The sequence below is a fragment of the Episyrphus balteatus genome, chromosome 4, assembly GCF_945859705.1.
Source record: "Episyrphus balteatus chromosome 4, idEpiBalt1.1, whole genome shotgun sequence".
Classification (NCBI taxonomy): domain Eukaryota; kingdom Metazoa; phylum Arthropoda; class Insecta; order Diptera; family Syrphidae; genus Episyrphus; species Episyrphus balteatus.
This window is the reverse complement of record NC_079137.1, coordinates 81,898,254-81,919,249: the sequence shown is the minus strand read 5'-3', so window position 1 is coordinate 81,919,249 and position 20,996 is coordinate 81,898,254. Positions and strand designations below refer to the sequence as shown.

Here is a 20,996-nt window from a genome sequence, read left to right as displayed (position 1 = left end):
AAAATACTCCCACGTTAGGTAACGGTCTAACGCATTTTACCATAAGAATCTGTAAACATTTCAAAATTCTCTAAAGACGGAGAATTTCCAAAATAATTGCGGATAATTAGTGTTTGCTTTCTTATATTTTCGTTAAAAAAAAATAATTTTTTATATGTATACCGAGCTTTCCCTTAATTTTTGGCAAAAATATCGTCAAAAGAACATGTGAGGAATTGTTGATTAAAACCATGTTCCAAGTCAGTTTGAGTGTGATAAAAATTTAAGACAACAAAGACCCGTAGGTTTATTTCAACGTACCTTACAGTCAAACTACCGTCACGTACAGACAAATAAGGTTTATTACTAATATATCTAGACTGTTCCGTTTGAAGCAATTCCTATGGATTATATTTATGGAAGACATCATTATTCTTCGACGAACACAAATAATTGAAATATTTAATAGCCTTACTTAAAAATTTAAAATAAAACAGAAGAACGTTACGTACAGACAACCAAAAATTTGAATAAATGTCAAAGGGTTTATTTCTTAAAGTTTTTGGATCATTTCAAATGAGAACTTCTGTTTGTTTTAAAAATAATACTTTTTTATCAAAACCGACTTCTATTGATTAAAACTAGGAAGCCGGTGAAAAAAGAAGAAGAAACCGTTTTTAATAATAAATTCTATGAACATTTTTTAAGACTAACTTCAAAGAATTTTTCCATTGAAAAATTCTACCAAACAAGCCATATATTTTCCAAAATTGTAACCTCAATTATAAACACATGCCTCAGAAGTACCAACATAATGGAAATAATTGTACTTGCCATTCACACAGTTGTTAAGTGACCATTTGTTTATATGAAATAGTCAAAAGCTTTTATATTCGATTTAAATCAATTCAAATTCAATTATTGAAATAATTTCATACCAAAAATTGAATTTCTGCCTGTTGACCAAACACCATAACAACACACAGAAGTATAATATGCTTCTGTGAACAATTTTGAATTAAATTTCATCGAGAATAATTTACAATAAATTTGAATGAATATTCCCATCACAAGTGCTTAAACAATTTCGCAGTCATTTGAGTATACTGAAGAGTATACGAAACAGATTGAGGTCACCCACAACACTTGGCAACATTTATTCCATCCAATGAACTGAATAAAGCTTAATTTATCCTTCCCAGTAGAGTGTTTGTATAGAGTAGAAGTATATAAAACATACGAGTAAACATGTGGTAAAACACATCAACTCTATCAGCTGCCTTATCAGCAAATGCAGTTTGCCCTCGATTGCAATAAACTAATTGAAATACAAACTCGTGTGTTTTATCGAAGGTTTGTGATGGTTGTTTTTTTTTTTTCGTATTCGCAGTTTGCAAACTCTAAAGATTAATCAGTTAAAAGCCAGAAGTTAACATTTTCTCTGGTCAACCTCTCAAATCGTTTAAAAACTAATCAATTTGTCAGCAATGAAGAAGGGGATAGATAGAATATTGAAGGATCTATAAGCGCCACCATATTGCATTTAAGCGCCTCTTCAGACTTTAAAAGGCTATCAATCTATAAGAACCGCACCTTTTTAGCTGCTTCAAAGAATGCGACCTAGTGTACAGTCATAAATAATGATGTCAATAGGTAGCAATCGATAAACCCAGCGATAAATTACTCCAGATAACACACTGCTTCTGATAGCAACATACATAAAAGTGTAAATAATAATCCCATTTACTTAGAAAAAAACGTGTTACATTTTATTATCATAATAAAAACCCAAAGCCCGTTGGAGGATGATGGTTGGGGTTTAGGGTTGGAGGGTGAATATGTTAAAGCAAATCAAAAAATTTCATTCTTTTACTATCAGCACAGAGCATATTATTAATGCAGAAAGGATTTTTCCCCCTTATGCCATGGACACAAGAGCTAATGGTGATTTATTGCCCTTCCGTGTCGATATATGTTCCCGACGAAATAACTTAATGCAAAAAACGTGCTATGAGTAGGGTTTTTTTTTCGTTCTCCTTTTTTTGTATTATTCTTCTGCTTTTTTCTCTAAAAATATAAGTATATTCAATCCTTAAAGGCAAACGAGATGAGATGAGAGAGATCCACCCGGAAGAAGAAGAAAGCATCAAGTTTTTTTGACTTTTGACAGATGCTTTTAAGCAAAAAAAATGATTTGTCATTTATCTTCAATCACATTGATGGGTGGAGGCTGAGCTGTGAGGCATAGCAATAAGCACGATGAAAAGCCTTCTCTATCGCCTCTGTTGAAAGGCCTTTTTTTCTGCTGCTGTTCATTGTTGAAGGTATAAATTGGTCTTTTGCTTTTAGAAATGGAAAGGAAAAAAATCAGTTTTTGAAAAAGGAAAAGAGAACTTTGTGGACTCTTATCAATTGAAAATCAATTTGCTTTTTTTTCTTTTCCACAAAAAATTCATTCATTCATTTATTGAGGACTTTTATTGCTGTTTGATTATAGTACCTAAATTTTGCAATATTTATTGGCTCTATAGGACAAGAATTAATTAAGAGTCGAGAGAACATTTTCAGAGAATCAAGAGTATACTCGAATATAAGATTGAAATATGAAATTGGATTTTAGATTTTTTTTTTCTTAGAAAATTTATTAAACTGAGATAGTACAAACATAAAAGTCTTAGAAATTGAAGAATTATAGAGCCTAAAAGTTAACGTAGGCATAAAGACTAGTTTATTGGAAAATTTGAAATCCTGTAAAATTTCAGTTTCAAAGCCAACAGTCTTTTCTGTGTATCTCTTGGGTAACAAATTTCTATTTTTTGCCATCGTTCACAGAGGCCAAAGTTGAGCAACCTAGGCAAGTGAATTTTTGTTCTTAGTCAAAAGAGACAAGTGACAAAAGAGAAAGGTCTCCTTTAGCTCTATTCATAACTGAAAATCAAAGGTCTCATGAAGTACTAGTTCCTGACACTCCGAAGCAGAACTCCGATCCTGAACTCAGAATTTTAAAAACTTTTAAATGACTTTGTTTTTCAAACTTTTTCTTTGTAAAATATGAATTTACCTATTTAAAAAAAAATTTTGACCATAAATATTATAAGTTGAATTCCGAAGAGGAAAAGGTAATATTAATTACTGTTTTGAAAAATAAAATTAAAAATTACTTCAATTTCATTGGAAATCATAATAAATGTGTCCAAAAAAATTTGAAAAATAAATACAATTTATATTACGAAAAGTTTTAAAAAAGACATGTTAAAATTTCTTCAATAATTTTTTTTTTTAAATCTGAGTTTAATTACCATTTTTCAAAAAACCTTTTCTTAATTTACTCAATTTTAATTTCCCAAACATGAATAAGCTTCTAGCTTTTAAAAAATGTATATTATAGGTGTTGCCGTTGTGTTCAAATACTATTTTTTTTTTGTGTTTGAAGTCAATTTGTGAGAAAATTGCATTTATCACCTAAACGATGGAAGATTGTCCTTCACTCCCATATAGTAGTTTTCCTTTAATTGCCTAGACAATCTTTTTGCGTTAGTAAATTTATGAAATGTAAGCAATATTTTGGAAAAAAAAAATTTTTTGTTCACAAAAATCTTCAATTAAATTTAAAAAATCAAAATGGCAACAGCAGCAATTTTTAATCTATAGACTTTAAAGTATTTTTAATTACCGACGTTTGAAAAAAAGATCATCAAAATCAGAGCTGTTCGGCCGGGTTCCCTAATATTGCCATTTTTTGAGCTTTAGTTACTCCACTATGACCAAAGTTTCGAAACAGGTTTTAAATTAAAGAAATGAGTTCGTAATCAAGAAACTTATGCATTCACTAAAACAAAATACAAATCATTTTTTTTTTTCGAAAAAAATCCCTTGCAAAAAAAACAAATTTTTAAAAATTTCCTCCAAATCTATCAAGTGAGACATCAAAAGAAATGTATTTTTAACCCCTATTCAAAACTGAAAACCAAAAGTTTCTTGGTGGTCTAGGTGCTGAATTACTTACATCCAAACATTGGTTTTTTCTTACATTCGGAGACCGATATTGCCTATAGAAAATTTAAAATATCTAATTTGGGTTAAAGAATATTAAAAAATTATTTATTCAATTTACCAACAATAAAACATTTAAACAAAATAAATTATTAAAAAAAAAAACAAATTAAACTCTTAACATTCTATAAGCAATCAAAGCTCCATTGGTTGAATAAACAGGCTGAGCAATCAATCTCTGAGACCTTGGACGAACAGCAACTGGAAGTGCTTGTAATTTGGCAGCCCTCAATTTTGCTGGTCTACGGAAATTCCTTGCCAAAACAAAACGTTCCAATTGAGGATTGACAACTTCTTCAGCTTCAGGATCAACATTGTCTTCTTCAACAGGCTCATCAGCTTGTACTTCCTCAGGTTGTTGAGCTGCTGCATCATCATCATCGGCTAAAGGTGCATCATTTCCATTGCCTTCTTCTGCTTCAACTTCTGGTGGTCCATAAGTCTGAGCTGGTGGTCCATAAGTTTGTGCTGGTGGCAATAGATTGTCTGGGGGCAAATAGGTCTTCTCTGGATCTTCTGGTAGAACAGCAGGTTCGTTGGGCAAATTGAATCGCACTTCAGGGACTATTCCAGCTGGAGGATATGGAGTTACAGCTGCAACATCTTGTTCGGGTTCCACTTCCTGACGAGCGGAAAATTTTGATTGTCTAAAGTTCCTCAAACGAGCTGCTTCTGTTGCACAAACTGCAACTCCCACAACAAGTAAAACAATTGAAATAAGTTTTGCCATAGTTATTTGTTTGATTGATTGATTGATTTGAATTTTGTTTGTATGACTTCAATGAAGCTACTGATACATTTTACAACTCAGACTTGTCTATTTAAATGATTTTTGTTTCGTATCGATCTAAACTAACCTTCCCATCAAAACACAAAAAAGAAAAAATACAACAAAAAATAATCACTCTTTTATTAGAAACCTTCTATTTTTAAATAAACTTTATATTTTAAAGCTTGATTCTGGGACTTAACTCATTTTTATGCATCGACTGTCCATAAATGGATTACATTACTGCCGACAATGACCATCGATGAAGTTCATTAGACTACGCGTTGAACTGTCGTCATCATCATGATCAATCATGGCAACAAGTTGGTAACTTTTAAAAATTTGTACGTGACAAATAGAATTTGTAAATTTTCATAGAAAAAAAAAACTTTTTCACCCGCCATGGTGCGTTTTTTATTTTATTTGCTATAAAATATAGTAACGCCTGATGGTCTAAACCACCTTTAATCTGAATATTGAAAACTTATTTCGGAAGTGAATTTCGGTTTATTTGTTGAATGCGAAAGTTCCTTTGTCAAATTTCAAATTTTTTCATCTTTTTTTAAAAATGTCTTTATTATTCCGATGGCTTCCCAAATTTTATACCTCCAAAACTTTGAAATTTTTTTTGACAATTTGAAAAATACCATTTAAAAGATAATGAAAATGAAAATTAAGAGTCTGATACGGATTTTTTTTAAGTCTCTGCGCTTCGAAATATGAATTTTTGAAAAGCACCTACTTTTTTAGGGGCATTTTTGGGTCGTTATTTCTTTTAAGCAATTTTTTAGAACGTTCATAAAATTATAAAATATTCTAACTTTTTTTGAAGGCATTGTAGAAATATAATTGCAACGATATAAAAAATGTTAAATAAGCTTTCAGATGATATAAAATTTATTATATGTATGTATAATGGATTAAATGTTGTTAGAAAATAAAAAATATTGATATTTTGATTTTTTGATAAAAATTGATTGGGTTAAAAAAAATTCTAGCTTTTTTTTGTAGATGTCATGCAGATATGGTTGATATGAATATTTTGAGCTAAGACAACAGGCCTTCACATGGTATAAAATTCAAAACAAAATTTACTATAGATTTTGATATAAAAAAATGTGTTTTTTTACAAGTAAGTTGACATATTAAAAAATTTTAGATCAGTTTTTCTTACAAAAGCACACAACCGTTTTCTTTTGACGTTATCACGTAAAATTATCGTCCGTAAATCGACTTTACAGACAACCACTTTTTTTATGTTTCGTGCAATACACACCAAACAAAAATATTAAAACTTTCCACGCCTGGTGGAAAAGCTTCTTTAATGAAAAAAAAAAAAAAAACAACTCCAAGGACTATCTTTTTTGTACCTACCTCGAGGGATCAAAATATTATTCTCACACGTCGATGTGTTGCAAATCCCTGTAAGGCCAAAGGACTCTACCATTACTATCCCTTCATTTGTTTGTTATATTTTTCATTTCGACTTATTTGGGTAAAAAAATAAAGTCCTCACAAAACATAAAAAAATAATATTCTTTCTCTTCAAAAAATATCCTTTTTTCTCAAATTTTCCAACATAAAAAAATGTCACATTCAACGAACCATAATCCTGTGCTCCTTCTATCTATATTTTTTATTTAAATTAGTCCACGCAATCCTTTTTATTATTATATTCTCTGTTGCTTTGTTAAAATATCTCACTTGGAACAACAGCTTTATGGTGCTTGAAAGGATAACATTCACCCTCATTCAGCAGAGTGCGCGGGAGTTTGCAACAAAAAAACTCAATTATTTATTTATCATTTGACGAAACAAAAAAAAAACCACCATCATCACAATATCATAACGAACTTTAAAGTGCAATGTAAGGTTTTTTATTTATTAGATTTTTTTTTTCAGTTTTTTTCTGACCTGCAACCACACAATAAATCACGTGGGAATTCTGACAACTTGATTAATAAATCGATATTCGGAAGCAAAATTGTTATCAAGTTTTCTTTTTTTTTTTTGTATTTTTGACGATGATTTAGCAAAATCCTTAAAGTTATGAAAGATGAACAAAATATAAAGCAAATTCATGATAATGGAGTGTTTTGAAAAGGATTAAATCGATTTGTATAGATAGCTACATCAAATATTTCAGCAATAAACTTTACATCATCATCAACATCATATAGAACCCACTTAGAGCTGCTTGCAAACTTTTAAGCTTATAAGTTGTAAGTTTGTTGGAATTTAATCTGATTATGATAATGAGAATTCGCTGTTAAGATAACTGCAGCTGATAAAGTTTTATTAAGGTGGGAGCAATGAGTGGTAATATTTAATATAAGTTCAATATAAGTTAAGAAGTTTTAGAAGACGACAAAGAGTTATTGGAATTTCAATAGATGAAAACTGAATATTTGTAAGTTGTTGCTTTTATTACTTTGCAGTTTTTTTTTCATGAGAATTAAAAGGACGAAGAAAAAGATATAAAAAAAAGACAGATTTTAAAATGTTTAGAATTTTTCGATAAATAAAAATATGACACTATTGTTGGACCAAGTTTCATTGAAATGCTCTTAACAACGAAATTTCTCAAAGGAGTTTTGGAGTTTTTGAGAATTAAAAGGACGAAGAAAAAGATATAAAAAAAAGACAGATTTTAAAATGTTTAGAATTTTTCGATAAATAAAAATATGACACTATTGTTGGACCAAGTTTCATTGAAATGCTCTTAACAACGAAATTTCTCAAAGGAGTTTTGGAGTTTCTTTTGATTTTAGAAGGGTTGGGGTCAAAATTCTGGTTTTCAAAATTCTGCTTTTCATAATTCTGTTTTAGAAAATTCTGCAAAAAAAATTAAAAAAGGGTTTGGAAAATGTTAAAAAGCGCACTTTACCTTCGAAAAATAATAATTGAATATTTTTTAATTAATGAAGTAAAAATTAATAGGTATTCAAAAAATTTAATAAGAAAAGGAACATTTTTTATCACACAACATTGTTTTTAATTAGTTTTCAACGGTATATAGATGTGGGTTTTAAGAGAGTCAGTCTTCTAGGCAGTTAGGAAAGTGCATACCAAAATTAAATTTCATCAATGAGGTGTATTTTTGTTGAGTAAACGCATATGCTATTAAAAAAAGCAGAATAAGCAGAATTTTTTTCTTCAAATAAATGCAGGCAGAATTTTGGAAAACAGAATATAAAAAAAGGAGAATTTTGAAAAACAGAATTTTCTTGAAAAAGCAGAATTTTGAACCGATCCAACTTTAGAATGGTCTTATTAAAAAAGAGAAAAACTTGTTGTACACTAGCCCAAAAAAAATTAAGGGAACAAAAAAAATGTGATTTCTTTAGTGATTTTCGACAGGCTGTATCTCAGTAAAAAATGATCGCATCATGACAAAACAAAAAGCATGTGAAAGCTACATTCTTCTTATTTAAAGATTTTATGATTAAATATTTTATTTCTAACGGTAAAATAGCTTAATCTTTGGAACTGTTCAACAACCAACATTTTCAAATTTTTTTTTGTTTTTACTTTACTCATAAGAAGGTGGGAAAATTTCTTGTGATAAAATGATTATTATTTTTAGAAAGGCTATTTATTTGGCTTTAAGATTTTTTTTGTTTCAAACTCCTACAATTTTTTTTTACCTGCAAAAACAGTCCTCAAACCAAAAACCATACTTTTGACTTTGACTATCAATATCTCAACAACGGATCACTTTACAAAAAATTCAAAGATACATTTGAAAAATTCATTTGATTCTCTACAAAGAAATCAAGTTTAATTTGTTAAAAAAAATGTTTTCGTACATTTGAGATCAATTGTGAAAAGCTATTAAAATAGGCCTTTTTACGATTTTTTAGAAAATGTGCCGCTATTTCATAAATATGGGTGATAAGATTAAACTGAGGCTTAATTTATTAAAGCTTACTTCAAATAAAATTAATCTGCAAAATTTCAGACTAATTCATCAAACAGTTTTTCTGTTGTGGGGGTTTGAACTTTTGAGATGAATAAAAATATCACATTTTTGCAGCTGTAAATGACTTTCCTCTGTAAATCACTATTTTTAGAACAAAATCAAATTCTTTTCAGTTTATTTGGACATTTTATTAAAAAATACCGCTTAAATTTTAGATAATCCAAAGAAAAATCAAAACATCCAAAAACGGTATGAATTTTTTTTTTCAAAATTTAACTTTTTTTTGAAAACTTTTAATTTTCTTTGGTTTATCTAAAATTTAAACGGTATTTTTTAATAAAATGTCCAAATAAACTCAAAAAAATTTGATTTTGTTCTAAAAAAAAATGATTAGAAGAAAGTTAAAAAAAGCTAAAATTCTGTTATTTAAAAAAATCATTTTGTCTTAACTTTTCAAATATTTTGCAATTAAGGTTCTCAAATGTTTATTCAAATTGTTGCTTGAAAGCTTTTAAAAATATAAAACTAAGCAATAACAGTCACCTCAAAATGATGGTTCAGCTTTCATGGTTACAAATTTAGTGAAAATATATACAAAAAGTTTGGAATAAATAATCTATAAATGGCTTGTTTTGATTGCAAATAATATCTCTTTACTTTTTTTCATCTAAAATTGGAAAAAATAGTAGCCAACGCAATATATTTAAGTAAGTAATCGAATAAAGTTCTTTAAAGTAAGACACTGTAGCTGAATAAACATGGTATGAAACAGTTTTTTTTTAACTATTGAATCCTGTTGAAATTCGATTTTTTAATGTACTTTCTACTTATGGCACAGACACAGAACGTGTTTATTTGAGTAGGTATTTAATTTTTTTTTTGTGAAATTTGAATCCATTTCACTTAACACTCCTTTCGAACTTTACTGGATCCATTATACCCGAAAATTATTCCGAAATAAATATGAAAACAGCAGGTACAAAATATTTATGGTTTTTCAATATTTTTCACTGGTCACATCTGTCTTTAAACAAATATTTTTTTTTATGGAAAATGTTAGCCAAACATATTCGAATTCTTTTTGAGAATTCAAATAAAAATATCATTGCATCCACGAGCTGAATAAATTAAACAAAACCATCCCCAGCCCCATTTTTTCTTTTTTTTCAAAATGATAATTTATTTATTAAATACTATGACTGGGTTCGTCGTCATTGCTGGTGGCAGCATTGGTCTCTCGGTAACCGGGTCAACTTGAAGTAAAATGTGCAAAAAAAAAAAGGAAAATATTATCTCTTCAAACAGCTGCCTTAAATTAATGCGCATATTTTGATAAATAGATCCCCCTCGTTGCTGATAAAAAACCCCATCAAAAACCACCCCAACCCCAACTTCCATTCTAAGTGGAATCACTTTAGTATGTAAATATCGAACAGCACAAGTTTGTTTATTGTTGTTTTATTTTTTCCAACTACTTTGGGGGTATTTTTATTTGACCAGGTATTTCAAAGTATAGTTAACCTATCGCATATTTCGACGCAATCAATTTTGATCCTGGGACTTTTACAAAGCTTAACCCAACAAAAGCATCATCCAATTTAATTTGTTGATGATGTTCACACATGCACAAGAACACACAACACATTAACAATCACTCACAGAGAGAACCCTCTAAAACAAGAGGTACCTATACTTTATAGGTTCGGTGGCAGCTTTCCAGGTGAATCCTTTAATTTATGAAGTAGAATCCCTCGCACGCTCCATAAATGCCAGATAAACTGTAACCCAAAAACCATGAACATCAACATAAACCTATCAACGGGGATCACCCAAACAGGACAAGGTGTATTTTATTTATATACTTTACGTACCAGGCTCATGGTAATAATGAAAGTTTTCATCAAAGGACCTTTTTGTGATCAAAAACCATCAACACACGCCGCTGCTACCGAAAAATGGGAAATTTGGGGGAGGAGGGAATAGTTGGATGGATGGACAGCAGATTACAGATGGATATGGATGAAGTGAAGAGTTCTTCAGGGGTGATGGTTAAGGTGCACTAAATATGTGAGAAATTCATTTTCCTAATTGACTTTCAAATTTTGTAACCTTTGCTTTCTCTCCTGGTTTCTTTTTTTGTTCGATCTGGGTTACCTTCCTAAATACAAAAAAAAAACATGTTTTTCTTAATATGTGAAGCTTTGCAGGAACATTTACTATGGGTCCATATGAAGCCTTAAGACGATTTCAAAGGAATTTAAAGAAAAGAAAAAAAAAGGTTCCAAAATATTTTTTTTTTAATCTCCTGGCAAATAATTCAGAATCTTTTTCTCTCTATTTCTAAAGGAACTGTGTCAATTAATTAAGGAACTCAAAGAATGTTATTAAGAACTAAGAATAGTATTTCGACTGCGTGTTAGTCTTCCAACACGTTTAAATTTAAGATTCATTTAATTGGTTCTTTTTTGTTTGCGTCGAATTTTGATGATGACTTCTTTTTTAGGGAATACCATCAATTTGACTTCCCATCGCCCACGGTTGGGATTATAACAAAAATAAATTCCTAATTGGTAAACTCGTAATTATAATTGACACTAAGAAGCTTATTTTGATACTAAATATAGAAAATGAATGGAAAAATAGCCAAGAGAGAAAAAGTTAGTTCTCCCTGTTAAAAAAATAGATGGCCATTTATTCATACCAAATTAACACAGATTTTCTTTGTTTATTAATATAAGGAAACACATTTAACTTATTGAAGAATTTACGGATAATTCTGTTTTTTCTAATTTTCTTTTAAATAGTTTGATTTTATAGGATAGTTTTAATTTTAATTTTGTTGATTTCCACTCGGGCGCCATTCAAACAAAATGAGTCTATTTTGATATATATGACGCTTAAATTTTCAGTTGTTTATATTTAATTAAAACATTCATTTTAGATATTTTATTTTAAAAAAATCCAAATTCTTATAATACATGAAGCAGCAAAACTTCTAGATTATTTTTGAAGCTTTTTGTCTAAAAAAGTTCTTACTGAAAGAGTAAGAAGTTAATGAATTTTATGAGAAGAAAATCGAAACGAATTGGTCGTTTCAATTGAAAATTAACAAAAAAAAAAAAAACAATAATTGGCTGAATATTTTGATTTAAAGTCACTTTTTAAACATTTTTCAGATAATAAATTAGAGCTCTTTGGTAAATCGACGTAGTTTTTGAGAATTAAAAGTAATTGCGAATGCGATTTTTTTTTTAATACAATTTATTGAAAATTCAAGTTATTCAAGGAAGTTTCTACACTAACGGCCATATTATTCACTAGTTTAAAAAATAAATGTATGTATATGCAAAATTGTCAAATGTCAAAAATAAATCCAAATCCAAAATAGTTATCCTGATTTTAACTATGAAAATAGTTAAAAAATAGTTAAAAATTACTATTTTTTTCTCTGTTAGATAGTGAATATTATGGATTTGGATTTATTTTTGATTTTTTAATTTTTTTACATCCAGATGTTTTTTTTTTAAAGGATTTGCCAGTTTTTTCCTTTTTTTTGGTTTTTTTGAAAAACCCTCATATTTTGCTGATATTTTCGGATTGAGTAGGTAGATGTTTTTTTTTTTAATCTGTCCAAATCACGTTTTCTCAAAAAAAAATTGTAGGTACAAGGAAAAAATTAATAGAATTTAAGACGAATAGATTTCGTTGTTTAATTGAATGACAACGATACCGAGAAAATTTCTCAGATATGAATTGTTTTGTCTTAAAGGTTTGTCACTAAACAAAGTCAGGTGTTTTTCTTGTTACTTCTATAAAACTTTGAGGATAAAAAAAATTCATTAAAAATGTAGTTTATTAAGCAAATAGAATCTGTATTAAACTGAGACGATTACTGAATAGTTAATTTGCCAAGAAAAAATGTTGGCAATTAATTTAAGCGGACAAATTTTCTTAATTTCTTGAATATTTTAATTTAAAAGAATCCATTGAATTTAATAAGAAAAATCTTTTTATTTTTATGTGGAGACATTTTTAATTTAAAGTGGACTTCTATTTAAATAGGAGAGTGTGTAACATTTATGTCACATATTGGCACATAGAATTAATTAGAAATCATTCACATTCAGTTGAGCTTTTTTTTTAAACAAAATTTTTTTAACGAAGAAAAAAATAATGAAAATTATTTTAATTTTAAATGGAGTGATTGAATAAAATTCAATTTTAAAGTTCAAGTGACCTCAACTGCAAAGCATTTTTCCCACTTAAATTTAAAAATTGATTCAAATTTCTTATATTAAAATGAAATAAAGTTCACTTTGAATTTAACAAAGTTTAAACAGATTCCATTTATTTTAATTAAAAATCGTATTGTTTCAAGAAGATGGGATTTATTTCGCACATCATCCTATTTTAAAGTGCTCTATTTTTATCCGTTTAAACAGGAAGAACTACTCAAAGAAGAAGTTTTACAAGGCCACTGACCAACACATGATAGGATTTTCCATTTGTTAGAACCTCGAAGAATATCCAAACCTAGAAGTGCAACAGCTAATACAGAAGGAAATTCTAACCAGAAACGTACTTTTATTTTAAACGACGTTTTATTTTAAATTTATAATGATGTAGTAGATTAAGCAGACAAAAATATGTTGGTATTTTATTTTATAAAACCTGGTCTGGTTGCTGAGCTATTTTTGCATCCAAACTTTTGCTTTTTTTTTTTTAATACTAGAAAGATATCTGTGGATCAAAGTCTCAAAACAAGTTTTAGTTTACAGGACTATTCATTTAAGTAAAAGAAATATAAATTTATTTGTTTTCATATTTTCGATAAAAAAAAACCAAGGGGTACCCCTTGTCGAATAAAATACATCTTAAAATAATTCCCCAAAATTTATCAAATGAGACATCAAAGGAAAGGTCTTTTTAAGCTCTATTCATTACTGAAAACCAAAAGTTTCTTCGAGGTCTAGTTGCTGACTTATTTGCAGCCAAACATTGATGTTGATTTTCAAATATTTTTATGTTTGTCAATAGTGGAGAAGATTTAAATAAATGAATTGTGTTGTTTCACGATGTACACTTTTGCAAATCAAATTCACCTCTGATCAATCAATTAATTCTCTTCATGCTTTCTAATTCTTCCAATTAGTGTGAGACCCTCAACCTTATGGTGATTCCATGGAAAGGACTCAAAATATAACGGAGTACTTAATGTAAATATCTTTAAAAATTAGCTCTCATTGAAATATTTTTTTTTTAAATGGAAAGTATGGAAATGTGCTGGTTTGTTTTACTTTTCATTATAAATATTTTTTTCAAAGATTTTTTTTTATTAATGTGAAAGAGTTATTTTTCTGTTTTTCCATAAAATCAGCTCAAAATAAAAACATCTAAAAGGGCTCTTCAAAGTTCTTAAAAAAAAAAAAATTAAACAATAAAAACATTATCTCTTAACACCAATTTCTATTCAAATTAAACATTTTCAAGATTTCCACAAACCCAAGATAATTTTTTCATTTAAAATGAAAATAAAAACAAAAACATTTTTATTTTAACCCAAACAACCACACGTAGATAATAAATATTTCTAGACTTTATTTATATCCACCTGTAGAGATAGACAAATTGCTAGTCGTTGAATATTTTAGAAGCCTCATTTTCCAGGAAAAAAGGGTCATATACACGAACTAGAGTAAGTATAACCTAAAACAGCATGGAGAAAGTTTAAAATTGAAGAATGGCATGAATAACTCGCATGAATGGAAAACCTCAAAATTTATTCAACCTCAAAACTTTACATATGCATATATATTATATCCTTGCTAGTTTATTATTTAATTTTTTTTTTTTTTTGCCAACCAACAACAACCTACCTTTTATGAATAGGTACTTTTGAAAACATTCATCAACCCATAAAAGTAGAGTTGGACGTCTGTGTCTTAATTTAAATTCAAGAGTTGTGAGCGGGTAAATGTCCTAGATTTATGTGTTTATTTCTGGTTAAGCTGATGGAAAAGGGTCAGACTCTTATGATCTTACATAGGTGGGGTTTTATTCTAGGTAAATTCAGGCAATCCTTAACAGATAGAAGAATATCCCATGAGAAAAGTTGTCTTCAGAAAGGAAACAAAAAAAATGGACGTAAGTTAATTATATTCCGTTATTAAGTATGACGTCAAGTTAACTTGTAAGTTGTTACACAACAAAAAGGAAACAAAAAAAACAAGAGAATTTCAATTTAAAATTAATTCATTCCCATGTCAACGAACAACTAAATAAATGTTAACATTGATGAGCAATCATTTGATGGCAGGAATACGAATACAAATTTGCATATAAATCGATTTGTGTATAACTTTGGTGTGTTCCCGAAATTCTCATCATTTTGTACTTAAAAAAAAAAAAATTAACCATCATCGATCTTATGTATCCGACATTTGGAAGCTCCAGAATAACAAAAAAAAACCATCCAATTTCCCTCCCAAAAGTATGCAAATATAAAATTTGTGTAATTCAAATATAGTTGAAACAATTGTAAGAAAGATGTACACAACACCATCTCACCTGCTGATTTTGTGTATATATTAAGTTATTTGTGTTGTCTTTTCTTTCTTCACTACATCCCAAAAGGATATACCTGATGAAAAAGATTAATGAAGCTCACGATGATCCTGATGGTATGCAATGTTTCTCCTCTCCATTCAAACTTTATAAATATCAACTTGAAGGTTATTTAAAATTAAATCTTGCACAAACACACACTTGAACACTTTTGGCCAGGAGGACCTCTTTTCTGGCTCTTTATATTCTCTCACGCAGCAGGGTACTCTTGTGCATTTACCTTTTTTTTTCTTTATTCAATTTTTAATGAGATTCTCCTCCAGGATCAGAGGTAGAATAATGCACTTTCACTTGTGACAGATCATCACTCTCAGAATGACAGCGCCATTCAATTCACTTGACACTTAATTTCTTGCTCTTCTGTTGTATGTTCTCTGGTGTGCGCAACAAAAACTATCCTGATGGCAGCATCATTCAAGAAGAGTACAAGGAATATACGAATAAACACAAAAAAAGGAAATAAAATCGTCTGAAAGCCTGTGGTTGGGAGGGCAAAGTGTTTATGAAACTTGATTGACAGATAAAACTGTACAAAAGTATGCAACACTTTTAATGGGGCTCGGCACTGATCAGGACATGCCTTAAACGGCCATCAAGTTGCATTTTTATTTTTTTTTTTTTATGATCAATATCTATACTCGAATGGTAAAATAAAAGAGTTTTTTTTTCGATTCCCGCCCTGTTTTCGAAGTCACAAGGTTTTTTTTATTTAAGATTCTAATCCGGAAAGATGTACCGCATCCTTTGACGATCTTAAGATAACTGAATTGTCATTGAAACACGTTTTTCGAAATCACTTACGAACGAGAACAACAGGTCGCGGTGGGTTCCATTTCCACGAATTTTAATTTCATACTGATAACAAGAGGCTTTATAAAAAAAACATCGAAAAAACATCGCATTTCCTTTAAAGCTTTAGAAATACGAGTGAAACCTTAATGCGCATGAATCTTTTTGGAGTTAAAGCTTCTCTGAAGACCTGGAGGTTGATAGAGTTCAAGTAGTGGATGATGGTGTTGGCTATGTTTATGTTTGTTTATGTGATAAATGCAACGAAAAAGGATGTTTTCTGAAGTTCTAAAACGTGTGCATCTATGTGCATTTTAAACCAAGCGAAGTAAAAGGCAATGTACATCCAAGAGCAGTAACTACTGTTAAAATTTTAATTTAAGGAGTATATTCCTTCAACTTCTTGTTAAGGATAGACAGGATGTGCGGTTCCATGAGAGTCCTTTGAATCCATTAAAATGTTATGAAAACTGATAGGGTACCGAATTATTTATATTTACTTAACCACCAGCATCCTTCGAAATGTAGATTGCATCTCTCTCTTATTTTTAGACGCGTTACGGAAGCACAACAAAGATAAGGTTGCCATATAACATTTTGTTGATAAAATATTGACTTTCCTAATGCATCTACCCTGTCTTCTGCTGGTTGGACGAGTAAATTGGTTGTGAAAACATTGATGTGACATATTTTTGTATATTTTATTGTCATCTCCCTCTCAATATCCTTATAAATACAAACTGTAAATCAAACAATAGAATCTCTACAAAAAAAATCTCCTCCTTCCGTTTTCTGTGAAATGACATAATGTCCAGTTTCCTTTACAAGGATATGAGAATTTATAATCAAAATCAAACTAAATTCACATTAAATCCGCACCATTTAACTTAGTCCTTCTGGAATGGTAGGTTTCGATTCAGAGAGAGAGAGGGTGAAAGAGAGCTCTTTTATCTAGAAACAATCGACATGGAAGCATCAAATTGACCAATTCATTGCCTTTTGCTGGTCAAGAGACCCAGTCTGTCTGTCACCCGACTATTTTATTCGGTGTCGCCAATACTACCAGATGATTCATGAGCTGGTCCTGTATTTGATATACCTACTTATATGTATACTGGCGGACTTCTAAAGGCAAATTGAGGATGAACATTTGATTTACGATGCGAGTCCTTTATTTGAAATGTTTTAGATTGTGGACGGGTCTGTGGGGTACTCCTACTTCAAACTCAGACCATACATTCAATTCATCATCTTCTTTGAAAGCGTTTTGGAAATTTCCGACATATCGCACATGTACTACAAAAGTGTCACAACTCAAAAAACAGATTTTTTTAGTTATTGACAAAAAAAAATATTTGAAATTTTCCCGGACAAATCTATCTAGTTGCCATTGATATAATTTGAATAGTTTTTATTCCAGAAGGTAAAATGTCGTTTTAGATGTTTCATTTGAAATAAAAACTACTTTGACAAAAATGACACATTTTTAGTCCAAAGATCACGAAAATTGTCACAACTCTAAAAACGTGAATTTCCAAGGTTTAAGATAGTTAAAATGATGGTGGTTGTCTAAAATTGGTTAAAAGTGTGTTTCCTATTCTAAAAATTAAGTAAATAATAAATATACTCGTTCTATTCTCCTTAAATTGGTTTATCGTCTCTATTGAAAAATGAAGATTTTTGAGTTGTGACACTTTTGTAGTACATGTGCCATATCTCAGAGTATCATTGTATTCACCCCAGAGGGGACATTTCTATATCTTTGTTATACGAGAGAGGTACATGCACTCTCTTGGCCAAAAATTCATGACCATTAGTGTAGGATCCTTTGGGGGTGGGTCGAATGCATTTCATGGCTTAAATTGTTTTCCCTCAAAAATCTTCTACAACAGAATGTGAAACTTGAGATGAAAAGAGGAATTTATTTGTGCGGTTTGTGTTGAACTTTGGGGACTCTCCGCCGGCACAGCAAACAATTGGTATTGTTTGGATGATATTGAAGGTGACAAACAAAAGGTCGACAATACTCTTGATGAAATCCTGGGACTCAGCTGTACAACAAAGCACCACAATGAATTTGATGACTGCGAGTGTCTTTTCAGAAACATTATAATGCAAAAAGGGATTTCTGTGATGCGGTTGAAATTGCTAGCTATGTATAATGTCTGAAAAGGACACCTCTTTTTATGATAAGAGTCATTTGTCTAGACATCTGTGACATGTGCAAGGCTCGTTAAGCTTTTTAACTATGAATATTGAAGCTGTGCTATATGAGAGAAGAACATTTGGTTGAATACCAACAATTTTTAGAGCATAATTTAATAGGTCAATGGTTAAAGACTTAAAGTTCAAAATTGTGTCTATACATTCTACGAATCATTTCATGATAAAAAAAAAATTTGAATGTCTGTTTTTCATATTTTCGTTTACCTTTCATCGAATTGAACTGTAAGTCTGGGAGTGTTGGTTGTTGTAACTTTCGTCAACCGTTAATACTAGAAAGAAGAAGCATCATGCGACCTTCTTGGGTTTCCGATAAATATATTCAAAACTGTTTTGCTGGCAAACTGATCAGAGAATAGGCTAATTACACTCAAAATATAAGCGGGCGGAGACCTTTCACGTTTTGTAGAGCTAGTTGCACTGATTACGAAACGTTGTTTAAAAACTCAGTGACACTCCGTGAAATTGTTCTTTACAATTCTTATCTCTTTAAAATATTATTGTTTTTCACCGACGACGGAATATGTTATTATATTCTCGAACATCCTCAAAATCTGAAGTTAGGGGCAAAAAACGGTTTTCTTGGACACTAGCTTATTGAAAAAAAATCTAGCTTTGTCAAATTAGTACCCATTTTAGAATTCTACAGTTTTAAATAGAAGACATTTGGTTCAGTTAAACTACCTAGAATTTATAAAAAATTCCATTTTTTTCGTCATTTAGTCCCAACTTTGACATCAATTTAAAGTTTATCTCTTCAAAATAACATGCTGTTTTAAAAATATAGGCTAAAATTATATTTATTTTCAAATCGAAAGAGATATTTTTTATGAAAATCGGTTGAAAATTGGCTTAGAAAAAAAAATTACGATTTCAACCAAGATACAAAAATTCGAACTTTTAGGCACCGAAGAAAAATGTTATTTTGGCACGTAGTACGATAAGTTGGGCGCCAGGATTTGATAACGTTTTGACGTGATAACGTCTTATAAATCGATGAACCATGGCAGTCACCACAAAAAAGTGACACCATTTTCTAACGTTACACTCTCGCACTTTCGCAGTGCAGCAAAAAATTTCAATTCAAAATTAAAAATAAACTACTAGAGATACAAAAATCTTCTATAGCTTATTTGAAAGATAATAACCTAAAGCTTAATCCAAATGAAGGATTTTTAAAAATTCCGTCATTTAATAGGGTAAACAGGGTTAAAACGGAAAGATGAAGTTTGGGCTAAAATCTAAACGCGAAGTCGCAGAGAGTTGATTTTTTTTTTGCTATAGATAGATGAGACTAATTTAAGAATAATTGCATTTAAGAAAAAATTCTTAAAAAATTTTGAAACTAAGCTATAACGTTTTGTTTGAACGTTGTACACGTGTTGGGGCTATGACAAAATGATGATTTTGGGTAGGGAAAATTTTTTTTGACAATTCTAAATGTGCCAGGTGAAAGATGAGTGGAAAAAAATTAGGGATCTCATACGGATTTTTTTCCAACACGTTTCGAAATATGAATTTTTGAAAAACACCTTGTTTTTTAGGGGTATTTTTGGGTAGTTTTTGATTTGTAGCTTTTTTTGGAGCGTTCAAACTTATAGGTAATGAAGGTTATGGCTTAATGCATATATGTGCATAAATTGGAATCGTTTAGTGAGTTTTGGCTGAATAACGGAAGAAACAAGTTTTTAAAAAACACGTTTTTTGACCGTTTTTAACCGATTTTTATATTTTTTTATTTTTATCTTTTTTTCTTTAATAGATACAGGAATAAAGTATGTCAAGTAATGATAGACCATGATCACGACTAAATGTGTGCAAGGTTTCAATCATTTTCGTAAACACAATTTTGAGATAATGGTAAAATAAAATTTTAGAATTCAACAGGTTATAACTTTTGACCAAGAGCAGATAGAAATTTTATTAAACTTTTATGAGCATCCTGATACAATTACCTTTCATTTGGTATATCACACATAACGGTAGACTAACTACAAGCTACACAATGTTAAATCAAGAAACTTTCGAAAAACCTCAAAACACCAGTGGAGATCTGTTGCCCCCCGAACAGCCACCAGTGTGGGAAGTACCGTAATCTCAGTCTGGAAATTCGACATGGTTGACCTTAAAAAATTCTAACTTCTCTTGGAGGCATCTTTGAAATGAGATTGATACGTCATATGAAAGGTGAAATAATAAGCTTTCACATGGTATAAAATTTTTTATAGATTGTCAAACAAAAAAATTGAAAAATAAATGTTTTTTTTTTGCTTTTTTTAATGAAATTTGATCGAGTTCAAAAAATTCTAGCTTTTTTTGTAGATGTCTCATAGACCTGATCGATATATATATTGAGCTTAGATAATAAGCTTTCAGATGGTATAAAATTTTTATAGGTTGTTAGGAAAAAAAAATGGAATTAATGACGTGAGAAGATAAAAATTCATGTTTATTTGTTTTGCTTTTTTTGAAAAAGTCATAATAAAAATAAGAAATCAAAAAAATATTTAAAAGAATGTACATTAAACTCCTCGACCACATTATTAGAAATTTAAAAACCAATACGCCAACATTAAAGTAATCCCTTTTTATTAACATTTCGAATCTTTAAACTTCCATATCCTCGTATTATTTTAA

General features: G+C 29.9%; 2 protein-coding genes across 4 annotated transcripts in view; both read right to left on the bottom strand.

Moving 5' to 3' along the window:
• Positions 1 to 20,996, bottom strand: part of LOC129917664 (prolactin-releasing peptide receptor) — a 123,169-nt gene that overhangs the window by 62,128 nt on the left and 40,045 nt on the right. Inside the window, exon 1 of one of the 3 annotated variants that reach the window (XM_055997703.1) lies at positions 15,291 to 16,665. The exons of the other annotated variants lie outside the window; for them this stretch is intronic. The gene's annotated coding sequence lies outside the window, so the exon portion shown is untranslated. Of the gene's footprint in view, positions 1 to 15,290; positions 16,666 to 20,996 lie in introns of those variants that run through there. 3 annotated transcript variants of the gene reach the window in all.
• On the bottom strand, positions 3,609 to 4,762 carry LOC129919392 (titin-like). Its single transcript, XM_056000252.1, has one exon. It carries the CDS (start codon positions 4,760 to 4,762, stop codon positions 4,142 to 4,144), a length of 621 nt encoding a protein of 206 aa, XP_055856227.1. The 3' UTR covers positions 3,609 to 4,141.